Genomic DNA, 18510 nt, shown 5'->3' with positions numbered 1-18510 from the left:
ACAGTCTATTGGATCCTTGTTTTATGTTATGCCTTTAGATAAATTAAATTTGAATAGTTCACAATTATAATCAATTATATTCAGCTCCAATTATAATTCCTAATTGATTCAAGCCTATTAGGACAACGTTAGGACAGTGGTTTGCTCCTAATGCACTCTTATGTATTACGCAATCCCATTAAAAACAAGAGTTTCCTAGGGCGCCTGGGTGGCTCAGTTGGTTAAGTGTCTGCCTTCCGCTCAGGTCATAATCCCAGGGTCCTGGGACTGAGTCCCACAACCGCCTCCCTGCTCTGCGGAGAGCCTGCTTCTCCCTCTCCCTCTGCCTGCCACTGTGCCTACCTGTGCTCTCTGTCAAATAAATAAATAAAATCTTAAAAAACAAAACAAAAAAACCCCGAGTTTCCTAAATATCTTAGGGTGGGTCCAGCAGGTTGGATGTCTGGCTTCTCAAGACCTGGACCAGCACCTTTTGAGACCTGCAAGGAAGTGAGGACAAAGAACACAACTCAGAACAAGAAATAGCTTCTTATTGGTACTAGCGCTACCCGTCCAGGATCCTGCTCCCTTGCAGTTCTGTAACCTACACTGTGACTTCTTCTCTCTCAATACAAAGGAATGACAATTTTCTTTTCTCATCGATCCTTCTAGAATTTTGTTTGGAGGATGGTGGTCCATCGAAAAACTTTTAAGAACCCCTCCCTCCATTTTGAGAACTCAGAACTTTATAGATTTTGTATAAGAAATAAGAGTGAAGACTCTTTACAGACTCATGTTGGAATAGAAGCACCAAGGCGACAACGTACGGACCTTTGGGTGCTGAAGCGAACAGTGTGTGGACACTGTGTGGACGGACGCAGTAGCTGAAAAATCTTGGCGACCAGGGTGTAAACTCAGTTTTAGTCAGCACGGGCGTGGGATCCAGGTCTGAGACACCAATCACCTCACCGAAGGTGCGGCGAAATCCCACACTGCCCAGAAAAACCTCAATCCACACACACAGATCGATTGCCTACCGGACCCCGGGGTAGGTAATCCGTAGGCGCGGGATGATGACGTCCTCCGCAGGCCAGGCAGTGATTGGTTTCCGTATGGGGCGTGGACTGCCAACGCTACACGGGGCCCGGGCCTAAGTCCTCGCGAGAGCTGCGGACTCCGGTGCGGGATGGCCGCTGAGCCGGGCGGAGCTGGCGCGCGGCTCCCGGAGCCGGCTCTCCGGCCCAAGACATGGCCCGGGGGCCCGGCCTGCTAGGCCGGCCTCGCCCCGACACGGTCGCCATGCCCAAGAGAGGGAAGCGACTCAAGTTCCGGGCCCACGACGCCTGCTCTGGACGAGGTGGGTGAGGGGGCGGGGGCGTTGAAAGGCTGGGTCCTGGCGGCAGGGAGGGGGCTGGACAGCGCCGAGGCGAGCGCTCGCTTGCCTGTAACGGGAGGGCGCTGGGGCCGGGGACCTGCAGGTGCAGGAGGTCTCGGCGGAGAGGACGCTGACGGAGCGAAGGCCTCCTCCTTTGAGGGTTGTTGCTGTATTTCAGTGACCGTGGCGGATTATGCCAACTCGGATCCGGCGGTCGTGAGGTCTGGACGGGTCAAGAAAGCCGTCGCCAATGCTGTGCAGCAGGAAGGTAGGCTGCCGACGAGTCTTTGGGACTCGGGCCGGGAAGGCAGAACTAGGTGTTTTATTTCCTGGAACTCCGCCTCAGTGTTTTTCTTGCAAAATCCTTTGAGCATCCTCCCGTGAACGTGTTTGCGGTCTTCAGTGGCCCGTCATGTATTCGGAGGAGGGGAACGGGAGGATTAGCCAAGAGCAGTAGCAGTTTCTGTAGCAGAAATACTTTATTTCTGTCTTTGCATCCAAAAAAAAAAAAAAAAAGAAAAAAAATCTTTGCGTACTCTTCTGTAGTTTCCACTGCTTTCTTCTTGGTTATTCATCTTTTTCCTGTGATTCACATATATTCTCCACTTGTTCTGCAGCTTGCTTTTTTGTGTAATCACCCTGAAGTATGCTTTTCCTTTTCTCACGTTTCTCTTAAGTTTCAAGCCTTTTACTCACAGATCCCTGAGACTTGTGCTTTTATGACATCTAGTCTCCAGCTTAGGAACAGGGTCAGATTGGCTTCATTTTCTCTCAAACATTGCTCCTCAGAACTTACACAAATGAGAATAGCGTTCACTTTTTGTTTTTATCCTGCAGGGCTTATAGTGGGAGAATAATGCACTCCCTTTTTCTTCAGGTCTGAAGTTGACACTTTTAAGGAGTCAATCTCTGCAACTTTGGGGTCAGTTTGTTTATTGCTTTCCAGTTTTTAGTATTTAAATGCTAAAATTTCTTTCTTTTTAGTTCTCAACCTTTCTACAGCAGACTCACTCACACTATTGCTTCCCCCCACTCTTTTCCTTGTCCTCATCCTGTCTTAAGTCATTTGTATTTCTGGATGGGACTCTGCCATCTCATTCTCCCCTTATTTTCTTCTAGTAAAATCTCTTTGTGGCTTGGAAGCCTCCCAGGTTCCTGCAGTGGAAGCTCTTTCTGGGGTTGGTGAACCCTGTGACATCATTGACAGCAGTGATGAGATGGATGCCCAGGAGGAGAGCATCCGTGAGAGAACCGTCTCCAGAAAAAAGAAAAGCAAGAGGCACAAAGGTACAGGGCTTGTTTGCTTTTGAATTAGTCCTGTCTGTGGTGATAACTTGAAGCTGTTTACTTCAGTAGCATTAAGAGGTGATACCAGTGGAGAACCAGGGTTTGGATCTTAGTAGTGGGACAGGTTTAATATACCAGGGCTTTCTATTTTGTCTACATTTAAGAAGAAAGGAGATTGGTCAGAGTCAGATTTCTGGAGCTCTAGACTCGAATATAATAGCCATTCTCCGAGAACATGTCATTATTAGGTGAAAACCCATATGGTAACATGAAAACAAAAAATCTTTACATTTCTGGATTTCTGAACAGGTAAGGAATAAAAAATGTGAAAAAAAAAATGTTTTCCCAAGTATGTGGATTGTATATAACCGATTTCATTTCAGCTGGAGTTAGATATTACTATGGACTTTTAAGTGCTCTGCAATTATTAGTGTCTGCTTTATTTCTAATAGATACTGTGGGAAATAGAAAAATATGTGATTTTATATCTAAGGGCAATAAAACTCACACAAAGGAAACAAAGAAAAATAAACTAATAGTATATAATATGCCAAACCTCCATGCAGTGGTTTGCTCTAGACTTAATGAATCAGACTTTCTTGGGTTAGTACCCAGAATAGCTATTCTTAAAGCTAATCTGGTTCCAGTGATCAGCTAGAGTTGGGGGAAGCTGATATAATAAGTGATATATGTATTTTTGGTCTCAGATCTACCAGAATTTTTACCTGTACTTGAGAGTCAGATAACAGACATTTGTATTTACTGAAATACATTGAAATAATTGATAATTAATGAACTGTCATCACTTTGCAATTATGCCAGCTATTTTCAGCGAAACCATTGTTTTCCAGAAGGCCAAAATTAATACTGACATTCCTCACACTTCTTTGTTTTTTAATTTCTTGCTTGAAATCCCTACCCATCATCACCATGCTATTAGAGACTTATCTCGCTCTGTTTTGTTTTTGGGCACACTCCATAGAACAGTTTCCAGACTTTTAAAACATCTTTATTGACATAAAATTCATTTTTTTAAAGTGTACAATTCAGTGGTTTTAGTGTGTTCACATGGTTGTGCAGCTGTCAACGTGATTTAAGTTTAGAACATTTCTGTTACTCTAGACCTATTAGCATTATTCCTTATTCTCTCTCAACCCTCCCACTCCCCCTCACCCACCCCCCTGACCACTAATTTAATTTCTGTCTCTATAGATTTGCCTCTTCTGGATATTTCATGTAAATAGAATAACATAATATGTGGCCTTTTGTGTCTAGCTTTTTTCACTTAGCGTGTTTTCAAGTTCATTCATTTTGTAGGATATATCAGTCCTTCAGTGTTTTTTTCAGTTGGCTATTTTGAATAATGCTGCTTTGAACATTCTTGGACAAGTTTTTGCATGGATATATATTTTCATTTCTGTTGGGTTGGAGTAAAAGTGCTGAATCACATGATAACTCTAGTTTAACTTCTTGAATAATTGTCAGTGTGTATGTGTTTTTAAAGATTTTATTTATTTATTTGAGAGAGCATGAGAGAGCATGAGCCAGTGGGAGGGGCAGAGGGAGAGGGAGAAGCAGACTCCCTGCTGAGCAGGGAGCCCAACATGGGGCTCAATCCCAGGACCCTGTGATCATGATCTGAGCTAAAGGCAGACATTTAACTAACTGACTAAGTCACCCAGGCACCCTGCTGGTGTGTTTTTTGAGGTTTCCATTTTACATTCCACCAGCAATGTGCGAAGAGTTAAAGTTTCTTTACATTCTCACCAACACTTGTTATTGTCTGACTTTTTAAATCATAGCCATTTTAGTGGATATCTTGTGGTATCTCATGGTTTGGATTTGCATTTCTTTGATGGCTAATGATGTTGAGCATCTTTTTACGTGTGCTTGTTGCTCATTTGTATGTCTTCTTAAGAGAAGAAGAAATGTCTATTCAAACCCTTTGCCCATCTTTTTTTTAAAGATTTTATTTATTTGAGGGATGCCTGGGTGGCTCAGATGGTTAGGCATCTGCCTTCAGCTCAGGTTATGATCCTGGGTCCTGGGATCCAGTCCCATGTCGGGCTCCCTGCTCAGCGGAAAGTCTGCTTTTTCCTCTCTCTGCCTCTTCCCCTTCTTGTGCTCTCTTTCTCTCTCAAATGAATACATAAAATCTTTAAAAAAAAAAAAAGATTTTATTTATTTGAGAGAGAGATCGGGTATAAGAGAGTACAAGCTGGGGGATGGGTGGGGAAGGAGAAGCCGACTCCTTGCTGACCAGGGAGCCTGACATGGGACTCCATCCCAGGACTCTGAGATCATGACCTCAGCGGAAGGCAGGTGCTTAACCTACTGAGCCACCTAGGTGCCCTCCTTTGCCCATTTAAAACTTGGGTTATCTTTCAATTACTGAATTGTGGGAATTCTTTGTATATTCATGATACTAGTCGCTTATCAGATATATGCTTTTTGGCTTACAGACTTTTAACTATAATTCATTTTTTAGTTTGCTCTGCTTTACTCCCATTAGGTTCCTTTATTCTAGTCAGACTGGTTGTTTTTTCCCCCATATTTTAGCTTCTTTTTAATGAAACAAATACAGTAGAAGAGAGAATGGTACAAGGAATCCCATCTAGCTCTTACCCAGCATTAACACTTACTGACTCATGGCCATTTTTGTTTCAGCCACTATTCCCCAACTCCAACACACCCACTGTATATTATTCTGAAATAGTTTCCAGGTATTTTATTATTATCTCTAAATGTTTTGGTAGTTCCCTGCAAAAGAAAGATACTCTTTAGCAACAACAAAAAAAATTAATCATGTCTAAAAAAGTTTACGGTAATTTCTTGATAGCATCAAAATTCTGTTAAACTTCTCTCTTTATTGCCATCACATGTATTTTGTTTTTCTAAGTATCTGGGCTTCCTGTTAGCTGTTTATTTCAGTTGGAATACTTTTGCTCTTAACCTGTACCTATCAAAGTTCTTTCTGTCCTTCATGGTTTATCTCTGGAGTTTTACTGATTCCATTTCCTATATTTTGAAATTTCTTTCTTTCCTTTTCCTTTTTTTTAAAAAAGTATTTTATTTATTTATGTGTCAGAAAGAGAGAGTGTGCGTGCACAAGCAGGGAGAGCAGCAGGCTCCCGGCTAAGCAGGGAGCCCAGTGTGGGACTCGATCCCAGGACCCTGGGATCATGACCTGAGCCAAAGGTAGATGCTTAACTGACTTAGCCACCCAGGCATCTCCATTTTGAAATTTCTTGATAATGTTGCTTAAAACACTGACAATTATTTCTCATCAGTAATTATTGAGTTATGTCACTAAAGACGGAACATTTTTTAATAGCACTCTGCTATGTAAAAGTTGTGATGGATCTCAGTGGGAGAAATACTGATAGTCATTTACCTTCTCTTTCAGAGAGAGACTTAATGTGGGAGAAGATGGGGCTCAAACATGGTAGGACCAAGCCTTCAGTGGTCACTGGAGATTACAGGGAAGATTAGGAACCAGAAAAGAGGATGTCGTTTTAGACTTATGAAGAACCCAGTGCAATAACCTGACTGAGTCATACTGCTGCCGTTAGCTCGAAAAGTAGAGGCAGCTTTGGGGAGGTAGTGTAGCGTCTTTTTGCCCAGGAAACAGAAAGAAGAAAGCTGGTTTTTGGATAGTTCTGTGAACTAGGTCCGAATTACAGACTAGAAGTAGGATTTGCCCAGATGCAAGTGTATTTGTTGAGTGTGGACCTCAGGGTCAAGAGAATGAACCCTAACAAAGTCTGAAAGAGGAGGAGGTGGGGATACATTGTCACAGGGTATCTGTGAGTACTGAACCCCTGTGGCTGGAGTCATAGCTCAAACTGGCAATGAAATGAGGAACTAGAAGGAAAGAAACGTTACAGGCATTTATTGAGTAATGAAAATATACCGTAACGTACTGGGTGTTTTACTGAGCTTATACTTGATGTTTCCTCATACCATCTTAAAATCAGTTGTTGTGTTAAATGACTGAACTGAAGAAAGTGTTTGGTGGAAGGGGACCAGGAGGGATATCAGGGCAGAGTTTATGATGCAAAGCTGGAATTTAGAGTGGAAACCCTGGGTCTTTTTACCTTAACTAGTGGTGAGGTTATATCTTCTTACTAGTGAAAAGGGCACAGGAATATTTTCCTTATTTCCGTTGAAGAATTGTTAGAATGGAATGATAGTAATGTGTGCAAAATTTTGAAAAACTTTGAAAACTTCAAAATAGTGTGTGAATAATTGTTGTTGAAGAAAAGCCTGAAGAATGAGACCCAGTCACTTGGGCAATAGGAAACAAAAGTTTCCAGCAGCTAGAAGCAGCCGGAAATCTTGAGACTGAGAGGCTTTGTTGCACCTATTTAAAACTGTTTTCTTAACTGTGCAAGCCCTGGGAGAATTGAGATGATTGGGGTCCTTAGTATGTACGTAATTGAAGGTAAAATGTTATAATTTTTTTTTTTTTTCTGTTTCAGAAGACCTGGACGGGGCTGGAGGAGAAGAGTATCCCATGGATATTTGGTTATTGCTGGCCTCCTATATCCGTCCTGAGGACATTGTGAATTTTTCCCTGATTTGTAAGAATGCCTGGACTGTCACTTGCACTGCTGCCTTTTGGACCAGGTTGTACCGAAGGTGCGACCACAGAGACTCACTCTGTTATCTGTGTAGCTGGTTTCATTGCTGTTTGTGATTTGGAGCTGCTCCCTGGATGGTGACCTCTTTTCATTTTCTTTACTCCATGCCTGGGCATGAGCCTAGCTTTGGACTCCTTGAGCCCTTATCTAATTTAAATTTAAGTTTGATATTATTAATTCATCCAGGTAATTGTCTTCCCTATGGTTGTCCCCTTCCCCCATCCAGTATCCACTTGGAGCAAAAAGTCTTGCTTCAAGTCTTAAAAAGCCGTGTTTGACTTGTCTTCAGAAGTTTATCTTAGCTAGAATTTCCAAAAGCTGCAGATGCCTATCTACTTACCTTTCTAACTGGATTAGATGTTTCTTATTGGTAGTTATCTTGAAGTATCATAGAGTTTTTGTACTCATGCTGCTGAAGGTATAGTCGTAGTGCTGAGGAGGGAGTGAATGATAGGATTACTCAGACAGCTAGCTTTTGATACTGGGTGCAGAAGTGTAATGAAGATTATAAACTGTCATTCAGGATGTTGTGGGAAGGGATGTTGAAGTGGAATGGTGTAGAGAACTTGCCGAGACCTGTGGTGGGAGAACCTGGTGGCTCTTCAGTACACATTCCTTTTGAGCAACTGAAGTATATTGTACCGATGTCAAGTCTGAGACTTGCCATTTTTTAGAGTAAAATAGGATTTAAAATTTTAACATGGATGGAGGGAAGGATTAAAAGATGTATGTGAATTGGGTTTTGCATAGCAAAGAAGCAAAAGTAGCTGAGAAACGAAGGAGGTGGTGATGTGTGTGTGTGTGTGTGTGTGTGTGTGTGTATGTGTATGTGTATGTATGTATGTATGTATGAGAGAACACTGGGGCCAAGCTAACTATTGGCCAGTAGAATAGTGTAATTAAGTTCATACAGAGACCAGGAGTCCTGGGAGACTGAGCTAGAGCAGGGGAGACAGGTCACATATTGGTAGGAGTAATGTGTCATGTTTCAGGCACTACACGCTGGATGCCTCTCTGCCTTTGCGCCTGCGACCAGAGTCAATGGAGAAGCTGCGCTGTCTCCGGGCGTGTGTGATCCGATCTCTATACCATATGTACGAGCCATTTGCTGCTCGAATCTCCAAGAATCCAGCCATTCCAGAAAGTACTCCCAGCACATTAAAGAATTCCAAAGTAAGTGCGAATTATTGTTGGGGCCTAACTAATGATGTGGTGGGCCTGTTAATACAGCTTATCTCTGGCTTCCTTGATGGGGAGGGCTAGGGTTTTTGGTCCCAGGCTGCCAGGGGGCTAATGTAAACTTCAGGGTTTCACTTCTCTAAGACATTCCTGCTCTGCTGGGCTGGCTCCTCTTCTCTTTACCTTAAAGCTTTCTTGTGCTTTTAACATATTCTTTATTCTCTTTAATTTATTCTCATGCATTGTACATTGGACCACTTTAGATGATTTTGATGGTCTGGGTTAGGAAGAACACAACTCACATGGTAGATGTAAACTGTTAATCTTTCAGGGTGCTATAAATCATGATGCAGAGATACAATATGAACACCTTAGTAATTTTCTTTTTCTAACATGACTTGATATCTGGGATTCTTCTTTCTTATTGACCTCTTTAAAAGATTGTGGTATGGACTTCAGCATACGCTAAGTGCCCACTATTGCTAAGCTTTGGGCTAGGTCATTTCGGGCACTGTAAGGTATTCCCACTCACAGATTTTAACTCTAAATTCTTCCTGTGTCTTAGGCTATATCTTATATCTTGGGATTTCCCCAGTAGTTTGTATTCATACATTGTATTCAAGTGTTTGGCATTCTTTTGATTTGTGAATAGGTCTGTTAACCTTTGGCCCTTTCTCCTTTTCTCCATAACGAAATATCCAATGAACCCACCTTTGCCAAACTAGACCGTACAACAGATACCATTACTTAGGCAAGTTGATGTCTCAGCCTGTTTCTCCTTCAACTAATACCATTGTCTGAATTTTCTATCTTTTGAGTTAGTGAGTAATTTTTATTACTCTGTTCCTACCCCAAATCTGGTGTTTTATAGCACTTTCTTTGCTCTTCTATTTTGTTTCTATTTTGTTTCTGTGTTTTGGATGTTCTGTAATGATTTTTCTCCCCTAGTTTGGCTCCAGTGTGATAATATTCTACCTGATACATATTGATTGGAAGGGTCCTATTGGTCTCAAGATTATCAGGGTTCCTTCAGAGGTTGCAAACTGAGAGGGTCAGGGCCATGGGCTGAGCTCAGTTTAATATCACACTAGCTGGTGGCTTTAGGGCAGGAGTAGAATGCGGGGCGAGTAGAATTTCACCCAGCAGCTGCTTCTGCTAGTAATACGAGTGGACAGTGTATCATCTCACATTTGCAGTTTCCCTCCCTCAGAAACATTTGATAGTATCAGACCAACTATGATGAAGTGGGGATCATCCCAAAGCTAACCATGCCAGGTATGAATCAGTTGCTGGGAGTAGAGCAGCATTGGGCAAACTCCTCATGCTTGACACATCCTAGCGGCTCCAGTGCACAATGCAAGTGCTACTGCCTAAATCGGAAGTACCTGTGTCTTCATATTCTTGTCACTGTATATGAATTTTTTTCAAGTAGATTATAAAAAGTCAAGGTGGTGATAACTAAGGTTGTAATCCAGACAGTAAGCCCAGGCCACCTGGCTGCTGCTTTTGTGCCTTGTTGTTAGAGATCTCTGAAGAGGATATGGGACCTGCAGTGACAGGTGTCCCATGCATGGCCTTGCCACTTGTATAACCACGATCGCATGGCATTCAGGGAGTTGGCAGCATGCCTAAAGGAAGTTGTCCCAGGTTCCTGGACTCCAGCTTTTCGTATTTGATTCTCCCTCTCTCTCTTTTCAATAGCATAGCTTGTATGGGACACTGGAGCCGCTGTGATGGCAGCAGAAGTATTTGCCCCTTAAAGCCAAGCCCATTATTTTTGATGGAACAGCAGGACGTACAGGGCATGTCTGAAGGGCAGGACAGCTGGCACGGCGGACGACCCACCCCTTATCCCCTGGGAGGTACTTAACTTCTTGTGTTAACCCTAGCTGTAGCCTGACTTTCATGGAGGGGCTTACTCTAGACCGAATTCAGTCCAGCTCTGTCGTTTTCACACCGGCTCTCTGCTCCCAGAAGGTCCTGAGTGGCTTGCTCCTGTTCCAGGAACGGCCATCTCTGCCTGCCTTATGGCTTTGTTATCATCTTGCCTGGTGGCAGCTGGCTGCCCTTATATTTTCATATAGAGGAGTGGCTTGCTGACTCAGAGAATGTCCCAGTCTCGATTCTGTCTTTAACGATGAGAACAGTGGGGGTTTCCCTGAATAGCATCTGAGGTTGACTTATGTCGGTCCCTCTTCTCTTTACGGAATAGCGCTGGGACTGTCTCTTTTCATGTTGCACCAGTGTCAAATTGGGGGGGGTTCTCTATCTGTGCCAAAGTGAAATCTCAGCATTGGGGCTGTGGCTGGCCTTGGAGCTGTCAGACAGGTTTTTACTGATTATTTTTTATTACCTTATTTTGAGTTTTTCCTTTTCTGTCTTTTATTTATTTATCTTTGGCTTATTTTATTTTTATTTTCTTACAGTGCTTACTTTTCTGGTGCAGAAAGATTGTTGGGAACAGACAGGAACCAATGTGGGAGTTCAACTTTAAGTTCAAAAAACAGGTATGTAGTCATATGTTCTCTTTGTTTTTCAGGTAATATGTTGTCCTAATAAATTTCATTAGGCATAAAATTGCCTCATTAAAATCCAATAGGACACATCGACATTTACAAAAGTGCCGGGAAAAGAAAGGGTAAAAGGCATTGTTCTGTATGAAAGAGACACAGCAGTGTGAAAGCTGAATGAGTGGGGACTGGATCCGGGAACAAAGGGCTATAAAAGACACTTGGGACAATTCAAGAGATTTGAGTATGCTGTAAATGTTAGATGACATGAAATTATTGTTAATTCCTTAGGTGTGATAACGATACTGTGGTTATATATATGTCTTTATTCTTTATTCATGCTGAATAGGGGTGGAGCGTCAGTGTTCCTTTCAGATGACTTTGCCCCCCTCCACCATTTTCTACATAAAATGAGAGGTGGGAGGAGAGGAAGCAAATTTGGCAAAATATCTAATGGTAGGGGCTATACAGGAATTTATTTACTATTTTGTTAACTTTCTGTATAGGTGAAGACTTTCTAAAGGTGGGAAAAAGGGGAAAACTTGTTATAGCAATGTAGTGAGGTTATTTGCTTATAACTTTTTTGTTTTTCAAAACAAATGTATTTGCAAACAACAAAAATTGATGTGATTTTATACCTGAAGCCGTTTGGGGAAATCGTGAGGAAAGGGACCGCTGTTAGGAGGCTATTTATAAGAAGACTAGATAGTATTCTACTCTGTTTCTGCCTTTTGGTTGGACTGTACCTGAGATCTTGGCCACAGAGGATCTCCTTGTCTTGTCTAAAGATCTTGTCTTTATTCTTACCCTCACTAGCTCATTTTGTCTTTCTGTCTCCCCTCCTTAGTATCTCACTGAGGAGACCCATTGCAGATAGGATTAGTTATCCCGCACTTGATGGCCGGCAAGTTAAGTTTGTATTAAAGTAAATCATATTTTTCCATTGATTTTTTTCATAAACATGGTTTTAGGGAAGAATTTTGGTTTCTAGTCACTTGCTTTTAATAAGATTCTTCAAATGTGCTGTCCATTAGATGTTGATGGAAAGTCCACCATAGGATCTTTCTGGGAAGGGGCCACAGGGCGATCTCAGCAGGGTTCAAGCTGAGAGCGGAATTAACTAACTACATGTAGGAAGGTGAATGCTCTGGTTTCCTTTAGTTCTGAGACTTGTGGTTCTTTCATTTATGGTGCCTAGAACTAGATGGCCACTTCTGCTTCTGCCCTTTGGTGCAGCAGATGTTCTTTGGAGTCCAAAGATTCACGAGGGATCACAGATTCAAACATTGGGGAGCCTCTGATAGAACTATAAGCTCCCATTTCTTGCTGGATGGCAGGAACTACCGTCTAAACGAAGCATATACTCACTACCACATTGCCTATCCAAATACGTATCCTCTTCTTTCCAAGGGCAGGTTTTCCTTGAATTGTATAGAAACCAATATGTGTATAAAGAGAACCGTAGGATTTTCACTGATGATGGAGTCTTAGAGTATCAGTATTTCCTCTAAGCTGCTTGAGTAATTCTCAGTTCTGTTCAGTCCCCTAGATTAAAGAGCAAGTGTGTCGGAGGGTTGCAGCCTCCCATTCAGTATGAAGATGTTCATACCAACCCAGACCAGGACTGCTGCCTACTACAGGTCACCACGCTCAATTTCATCTTTATTCCAATTGTCATGGGAATGATATTTACCCTGGTAAGTGGAGACAGAGTGTCATCCTTAGCTCTTTTGTAGACTCTGACTATACCTAGGTTTTGAAAGAAATTTGTAAATTTAACCACTGAGGAGAAAATCTTTGAAGAATAGTTTTTTTAAAAGTCTGAAAGCAGACTTGTACATTAGGAATGGAGTTATTATTTTTTTTTAAATTGATGTTTCATTCTTTTTCTTTTTTTTTAAGATTTTATTTATTTATTTGACAGAGATCACAAGTAGGCAGAGAGGCAGGCAGAGAGAGAGAGAGGGAAGCAGGCTCCCCGCTGAGCAGAGAGCCCAATGTGGGGCTCGATCCCAGGACCCTGAGATCATAACCTGAGCCAAAGGCAGAGGCTTAACCCTCTGAGCCATCCAGGCGCCGCCGGAATGGAGTTAATTATATCTGAGAATATTTTATCTGTTTCCTTCTTATAGTAAAGGGAACGTTTTTGCATCTTCTGCATAGTGATCATTAATATTTGAGAAACTATCCTTTCAGGGATAATAGTGAGGCTTATATATGAGCACTGGATGTCAGGACCTTGAGGCTTGCTTATGGTGTCATAAGTGGAATACTAAAATGTAGGGTGATCAGCTCTGTCCCTTATGTGATGATGACTATTCACGCGTTAGCTAAGAACTAGATTAGTAAATAACATACATGTCTCTGGTATATTTTCCAGGTTTTTAAAAATTTTAACCGGGTTGAGAACTTGAGAGTGTATGCAGTTTGTTTTCTCTGTCCTTTAGGCTTATGTTCAGAGATACGTGGGGTTTCCCACTCTGCTCTGAAAATAGCTTTGTTATTTATTTATTTATTCATTCATTCATTCATTCATTCATTCATTTGAGATAGAGTGAGCGAGGGAGAGAATAAGAGCTGGGGTGGGGAGTGCAGAGGGAGAGGGAGAAGCAGACTCCCCACTGAGCAGGGAGCCCCACAGAGGGCTTGATCCTGGGACTCCAGGATCATGACCTGAGCTGAAGGCAGATCCTTAACTGACTGAGCCACCCACGCACCCAGCTTTATTCTTTTTTTAATGGTGAAATAAATAATCTGTGCTTCATGGAAAGAATTCAAATAATACATAAGCACATGGAGAAAGTAAAGGGTGACCTAGGCTTTTACTGGCCTATAACTATTTACCTTTCGGGAACTGTTCTTTCATGTATCTGTTATGTACTTGTATACACCCATTCTCTTAAATAATTTTGTTTGAGATTATATCTTTTATGCTGTTTTGGTTGTTAGGCACCTCACCCCTCCCTCTAGGTTAAGTCACATTAGTAACCTAGTTATATACTCCTATTCCATGGACTTCATATTCACATAATTCTGTTCAGACTAGCATATACATAAACAGATTTAGAGAATTGGTGGTATATTTTACCAAAAATGTGATCAGATGTATGTTTCATGCATCTTGTTTGACTTGCTCAACAATATCTCATCAGAACCCCTTCAAGTCATTTTGTATAGTTCCAACCCACTTTTAAAAAATTGGTTTCAGTGCTAGTCTATGTGCATGTATCCTAATTTATTCAGCCATTTGAGAGGCTTTCTTTAGCATAGTTTAAATGTGAAGAATTTCATTTTGTGGCCTAGTGTAAATTTTATCTAGACTGTCTTATTTCAGAGTGAGCCTTGGGAAAACAAGGTTGTTTAATTTGGGTACTGAATTTGCTTTCTCCTCCTAGTTTACTATCAATGTGAGCACGGACATGCGGCATCATCGTGTGAGACTGGTGTTCCAAGATTCTCCTGTCCATGGTGGTCAGAAACTGCGCAGCGAACAGGGTGTGCAAGTCATCCTGGACCCAGTGCACAGCGTTCGACTCTTTGACTGGTGGCATCCTCAGTATCCGTTCTCCCTGAGAGCATAGTTACTGCTTCCTGTCCCTGAGGACAGCCCTGAGCTAGGCCAGTCCATTAGAAATCAGATTCCAGTTTGGAAGGGGTGTCTGGATTGTATATCTGGTTAATAATGCACATGCTCTTCCGGTTCCCCGGGGCTCCTGTTAGGGGAAGGAGAAGGATTGAATCAAGAGGAAAAACAACTATGATTTATAAACATATTTTAATGTAAAAATTTGCATTTGAAAGGAGAAACCTGGCCCTATTTTCTGTGTTAAACCCCATTTGGTGCTATTGAGTTTGTTGTTCTTTATTCTTTTATCCCAGCAAAAATGGATGATCGTGCTGTAGGGAAAAATTAAACTCATCCATCTCCGAACAAGGAAGTTTCAGCATTCCCTTGTGATCAGAGAGGAGCCTTTGAGGCCTGAAATTGTTGCTACTGCTGTTTCCCATTAAGCTGCCCCTCAAATTCAAGTGAATATTTTCTCTTCTCCCTTTACCCTTCTCCAGAAATAAAGCAGGTGACAGGGTTTTCAGAATCTTATAAGATTGACTTGTGTATCTTTCTTTAAAAATAATTTTTGGATATTTATTGCGTAAATATTCTTTTGCCAATTTTGGATTTTAGGTATTTTTTTTTGCATGAGGTTTGATAGTGATGGTATGATGACTTTGTGCCCTTCATACTATACCAGGAACATTACGAAATATCTCTAATTCTCATGATCCTGCAAGGTAGGGATGCTCTTCCCATTCTGTAGTTGAGAAAACTGCATCAGTGACTTACCCAACGCCTATGGCCAGGTCTTTTTGCTATACCACAGTTAAAAAAGTTCAGTTTCATTCCCTGTGGTAGATTGTGGCAAAAGGGATTAGGCAGAGTGTACGTAGATAAGAAAGTAAAAGGGTGAATAAAAATTTGATTGTGGTATACCTTATCCCTCACCAGTCTTAAAGGTATATAACATTGATGAGTCTTTGAAATTATATGTTTCTAAGTAAATTGTAAAACTAACCAAGAAAGGCAGGAAGGATAAGAAGCACAATGATATTTCCACTGAATTGTTAGAAAGGCATTTACTATGCTGAAGGTCATTTAAAAAAAAAAATGCATCCCATGTTAAAACTAGCCTCCTGAACTATAAGCACTTAGTGACCTTATTCTGCTTTGCCAGGCCCTGTGCTGCCCATCATCCTGTGTGCCTACAGGACTTTCATCCCTGCAGAAATGCTAATGTCCTGTTAGAGGGCTTGCTGTAGCTGGTGTACTCTGAGAAGAGGATCGGGGGTAGGATTTTGGTTTTATTTTCTTTTTGCTAAGAAGATAACCTTGCTACTTGTCCTGCCTCCTTAGCCCTCCAAGTTAACCAGTGAGCTGGGTATTAGCTGGATGTTGCCATGAGAGGCCATTAACATAATATTCTTAGAACATGAAAATCTTGTGGGGCAGTTATTATCACAAACCAAACTGTTAAATTAGTGTTTTTTTTCCTTAATCACCCTCCCTAACCCCTGTTATTTAAAGAATATTCTTAGGACGCATCTGCTTAATACAGCTGCTAGCAGTTAAACGTTTACCCTGCACTGAGGGTGGTACTAAAAGCTGTTTACATGGAAAGTGAGCCTGGGTCAGTGAAAATCAGAATTTGCGCAAATAAATGATAAAAAAACAATAAAAGAACCCAAGGACAATAAGCACCTTGGACAGTAAGTACCTTTCACAACCAAAAGTTGCTTCTTTGAGGCAGAAGAAGAGAAGCACAGAGTTCTGGTTCCCTGGACTGAAGATGCCTGGAAGTAGAAGGGAATTATTCTGGTGGATCCATGTCCTTCCCCATTTGGGAGTTACCTTTAAAAGGGGAGTGAAATTAATTTGGTTTAATAATTGTGTTCTGACTCATCCTTTAAGTTTTTATATTAAACTTTATGATGATAGGTACAATATTAGGTGTCATCTCAGCTGTTCTCTTAGCATGATATTGACAGACACTTGGTAAAGTGTATTATCATGGCTTCAGCCTTCCTTCCTTCATTGACTGAGTTGCCTTTTCTAGGATGATTCATTTTAGTGAAAGGATGTGTGAAGTGTCTCAGATTTCCTTTTGAAGAACCCCAAACCACCTGGAGAAGAATTGGAACTTCTGGACTACTTTTGTAAAAACTGCTTTGTAATTTTCACGTTTAAAAATACATGTCTTGATTTTGCTCTCAGGGTCAAACAAAATAACACAAATTTAGCTTCATTTCTCACCCTTATAATAAATCAGAATTACTCAAATTTTCCTGCCTTCTACTGAAGATACAAGGAAACTAAGCCAGTTGGTGAATTTATTGGGAGGAAGAAAAAAAATAAATGAAAGGTTGTATGTGCCACCGATCTCAACTATGTACAGTGTTTGTTGTAGAAAATACAGAAAATGTTGCTCGTGTATGTAAAAATTCTTTGCACTTGTAGCAGTGCTTAGTGGGTATTGTAAAGGATTGAGTAGGCACTGTGATGACACTTCACAAACCAGATGGGAAAGATGCAATTAATAGCCACACAGGACAGGGTAAGGAGCAATTCAGGAAAATAGAGAGATTTAACTAAAATTTGTCAGAAATTTGGCATTGAGACTGTCTTCATACTATGTATATATAACAAACATTTCATATTCTAGTAACAGTGTTAGCACAGCCAGGGTCCTGAATTTCACCCAAGTGCACACTATGGCAATGTATCTGGATTTCAAGATTCTCCACTTAAGAAACAGCTGCTACCAAGAGAAGAGTAATAAATGGGCGCAAGAGAGCAGGTGTGAAGGGTGACAGACCGTTGGCAACGATAACAAGGCCAGGACAGAGGTCAGTTCAGTGAGCAAGTGGTTAGATGAGGAACAAGGGTGGAGGTCAAATGGAGGGATAGGACATGTGCTGCACCTCACTGGGAAGGAGAGGGGGCGCCACTGAGCCCCGACACTAGTCGTCCTGGGTAAAATGGTTTTCCGCCACCCCAGCACGACTCTCCACGCCAAGTCAAGATGGCGCGCAGTAGCAAAGTGGCTCTAGTCACGTGTCGGGGAGGGGGCGTGGCCTCAAGGGAGCCGGCCAGGCCCCGCCCTTGGGGGTGGGGCCAGAGGCCTTCCGGGAGACAGGGGCGGGGCGCTTCGGCGCTGGCGGAGGCTGCAGCTAGCTACCTCCGCGCCCGCTCCGCTCCCTAGGACGCGTCGGGCTTCCCGGGTGGGGGGCGGCTCCCTTCCGCTTCGCAGCTGAGCAGTCTGGCTTTCGACTACTGCAGGCAGGTGAGCGTCCAGAACATGGGGTGGGGAAAGGATGCCGCTTTTCCCACCTCCAGCTCCCCTCCAGTTTGGGGAGGGGTCTCTGTCTAGCGCGCCTTGGAAAACAGCATCGTTTTACTCCGGATGTGTCTTCTGCGGCTGGCATAGATGCTGCTCCCTCCGCCGCTCCTCGCCGGCCTTTGCAGTGCCCTGTGCCCTTGGGGGTGAGAATGGGGGGCGATGCCCGGTTTGCGGGAGGGCGTGGAGTTCGCCCTCAGCTCCATCAGCCTCGGAGGAGGGGGGCTGAGTTGGCAAGTCTCCCGGTGGGAGCTGGATGGACTGCGCCCCCATTAACCATCCTGGAGAGTCGGAGAAAAAGCACCTCTTAGCTCCTGGGCCAGCTCCGCTCATTTGGACACAGGAGGTGCTGAGGTCTTCGCGCTTACCGGGGGTCTTAATCCTTCCCGCCTTGCTGCTAACACCCCTTCTTAATGTCGCTAGCTCTCTGTTCCTTAAACTGTCAGTCTCAGGCTCTGCCAGAAATGCCCCCGTCTCCGCAGTGCCAGGGCGATGGGATGGAAGGAGCGGCTAAACTGAGGTCTGGTGGAGGTGGGGGTGAGAGTGGGCGCAACCGGAAAAGAGGGCTGGAATAGATTCCTGAACTGGGAGGGTGGGAGTAGGGAGTTGACTTTGGACCACGCAGGAGGGTTGTTTTGGTGTTTTCC

At 42.7% G+C, this 18510-nt stretch overlaps 1 protein-coding gene across 2 annotated transcripts; it reads left to right on the top strand.

Annotated features, from left to right (window-relative positions):
* Positions 1-1125: 1125 nt before the first annotated feature.
* On the top strand, positions 1126-15075 carry TMEM183A (transmembrane protein 183A). 2 transcript variants are annotated; one of them, XM_080824024.1, is made up of 8 exons: positions 1126-1336; positions 1533-1622; positions 2474-2641; positions 7126-7282; positions 8277-8457; positions 10890-10970; positions 12515-12670; positions 14369-15075. In XM_080824024.1, the coding sequence occupies exons 1-8, from the start codon at positions 1228-1230 to the stop codon at positions 14552-14554; spliced, it is 1128 nt and encodes a 375-aa protein (XP_080680150.1). In that variant the 5' UTR covers positions 1126-1227; the 3' UTR covers positions 14555-15075. The 2 variants fall into 2 exon arrangements, with proteins under 2 accessions (XP_080680150.1, XP_080680149.1); XM_080824023.1 differs by having other exon boundaries at positions 7123-7282.
* The last annotated feature ends 3435 nt before the right edge of the window (positions 15076-18510 follow it).

This window comes from Martes martes, assembly GCF_963455335.1.
Source record: "Martes martes genome assembly, chromosome: 15".
In the NCBI taxonomy this organism is placed as follows: Eukaryota; Metazoa; Chordata; class Mammalia; order Carnivora; family Mustelidae; genus Martes; species Martes martes.
The sequence above is the reverse complement of the archived record's forward strand: the minus strand, read 5'-3'. Positions and strand labels throughout refer to the sequence as shown.

Bases quoted from the DNA above. Each gene is read 5' to 3' on its own strand.
- TMEM183A (XM_080824023.1), top strand. From the start codon at position 1,228: ATGGCCCGGGGGCCCGGCCTGCTAGGCCGGCCTCGCCCCGACACGGTC. The intron at 10,971-12,514 runs GTATGTAGTCAT...AGTTCTGTTCAG, and splicing joins ACTTTAAGTTCAAAAAACAG to TCCCCTAGATTAAAGAGCAA. The intron at 12,671-14,368 runs GTAAGTGGAGAC...TTCTCCTCCTAG, and splicing joins TGGGAATGATATTTACCCTG to TTTACTATCAATGTGAGCAC.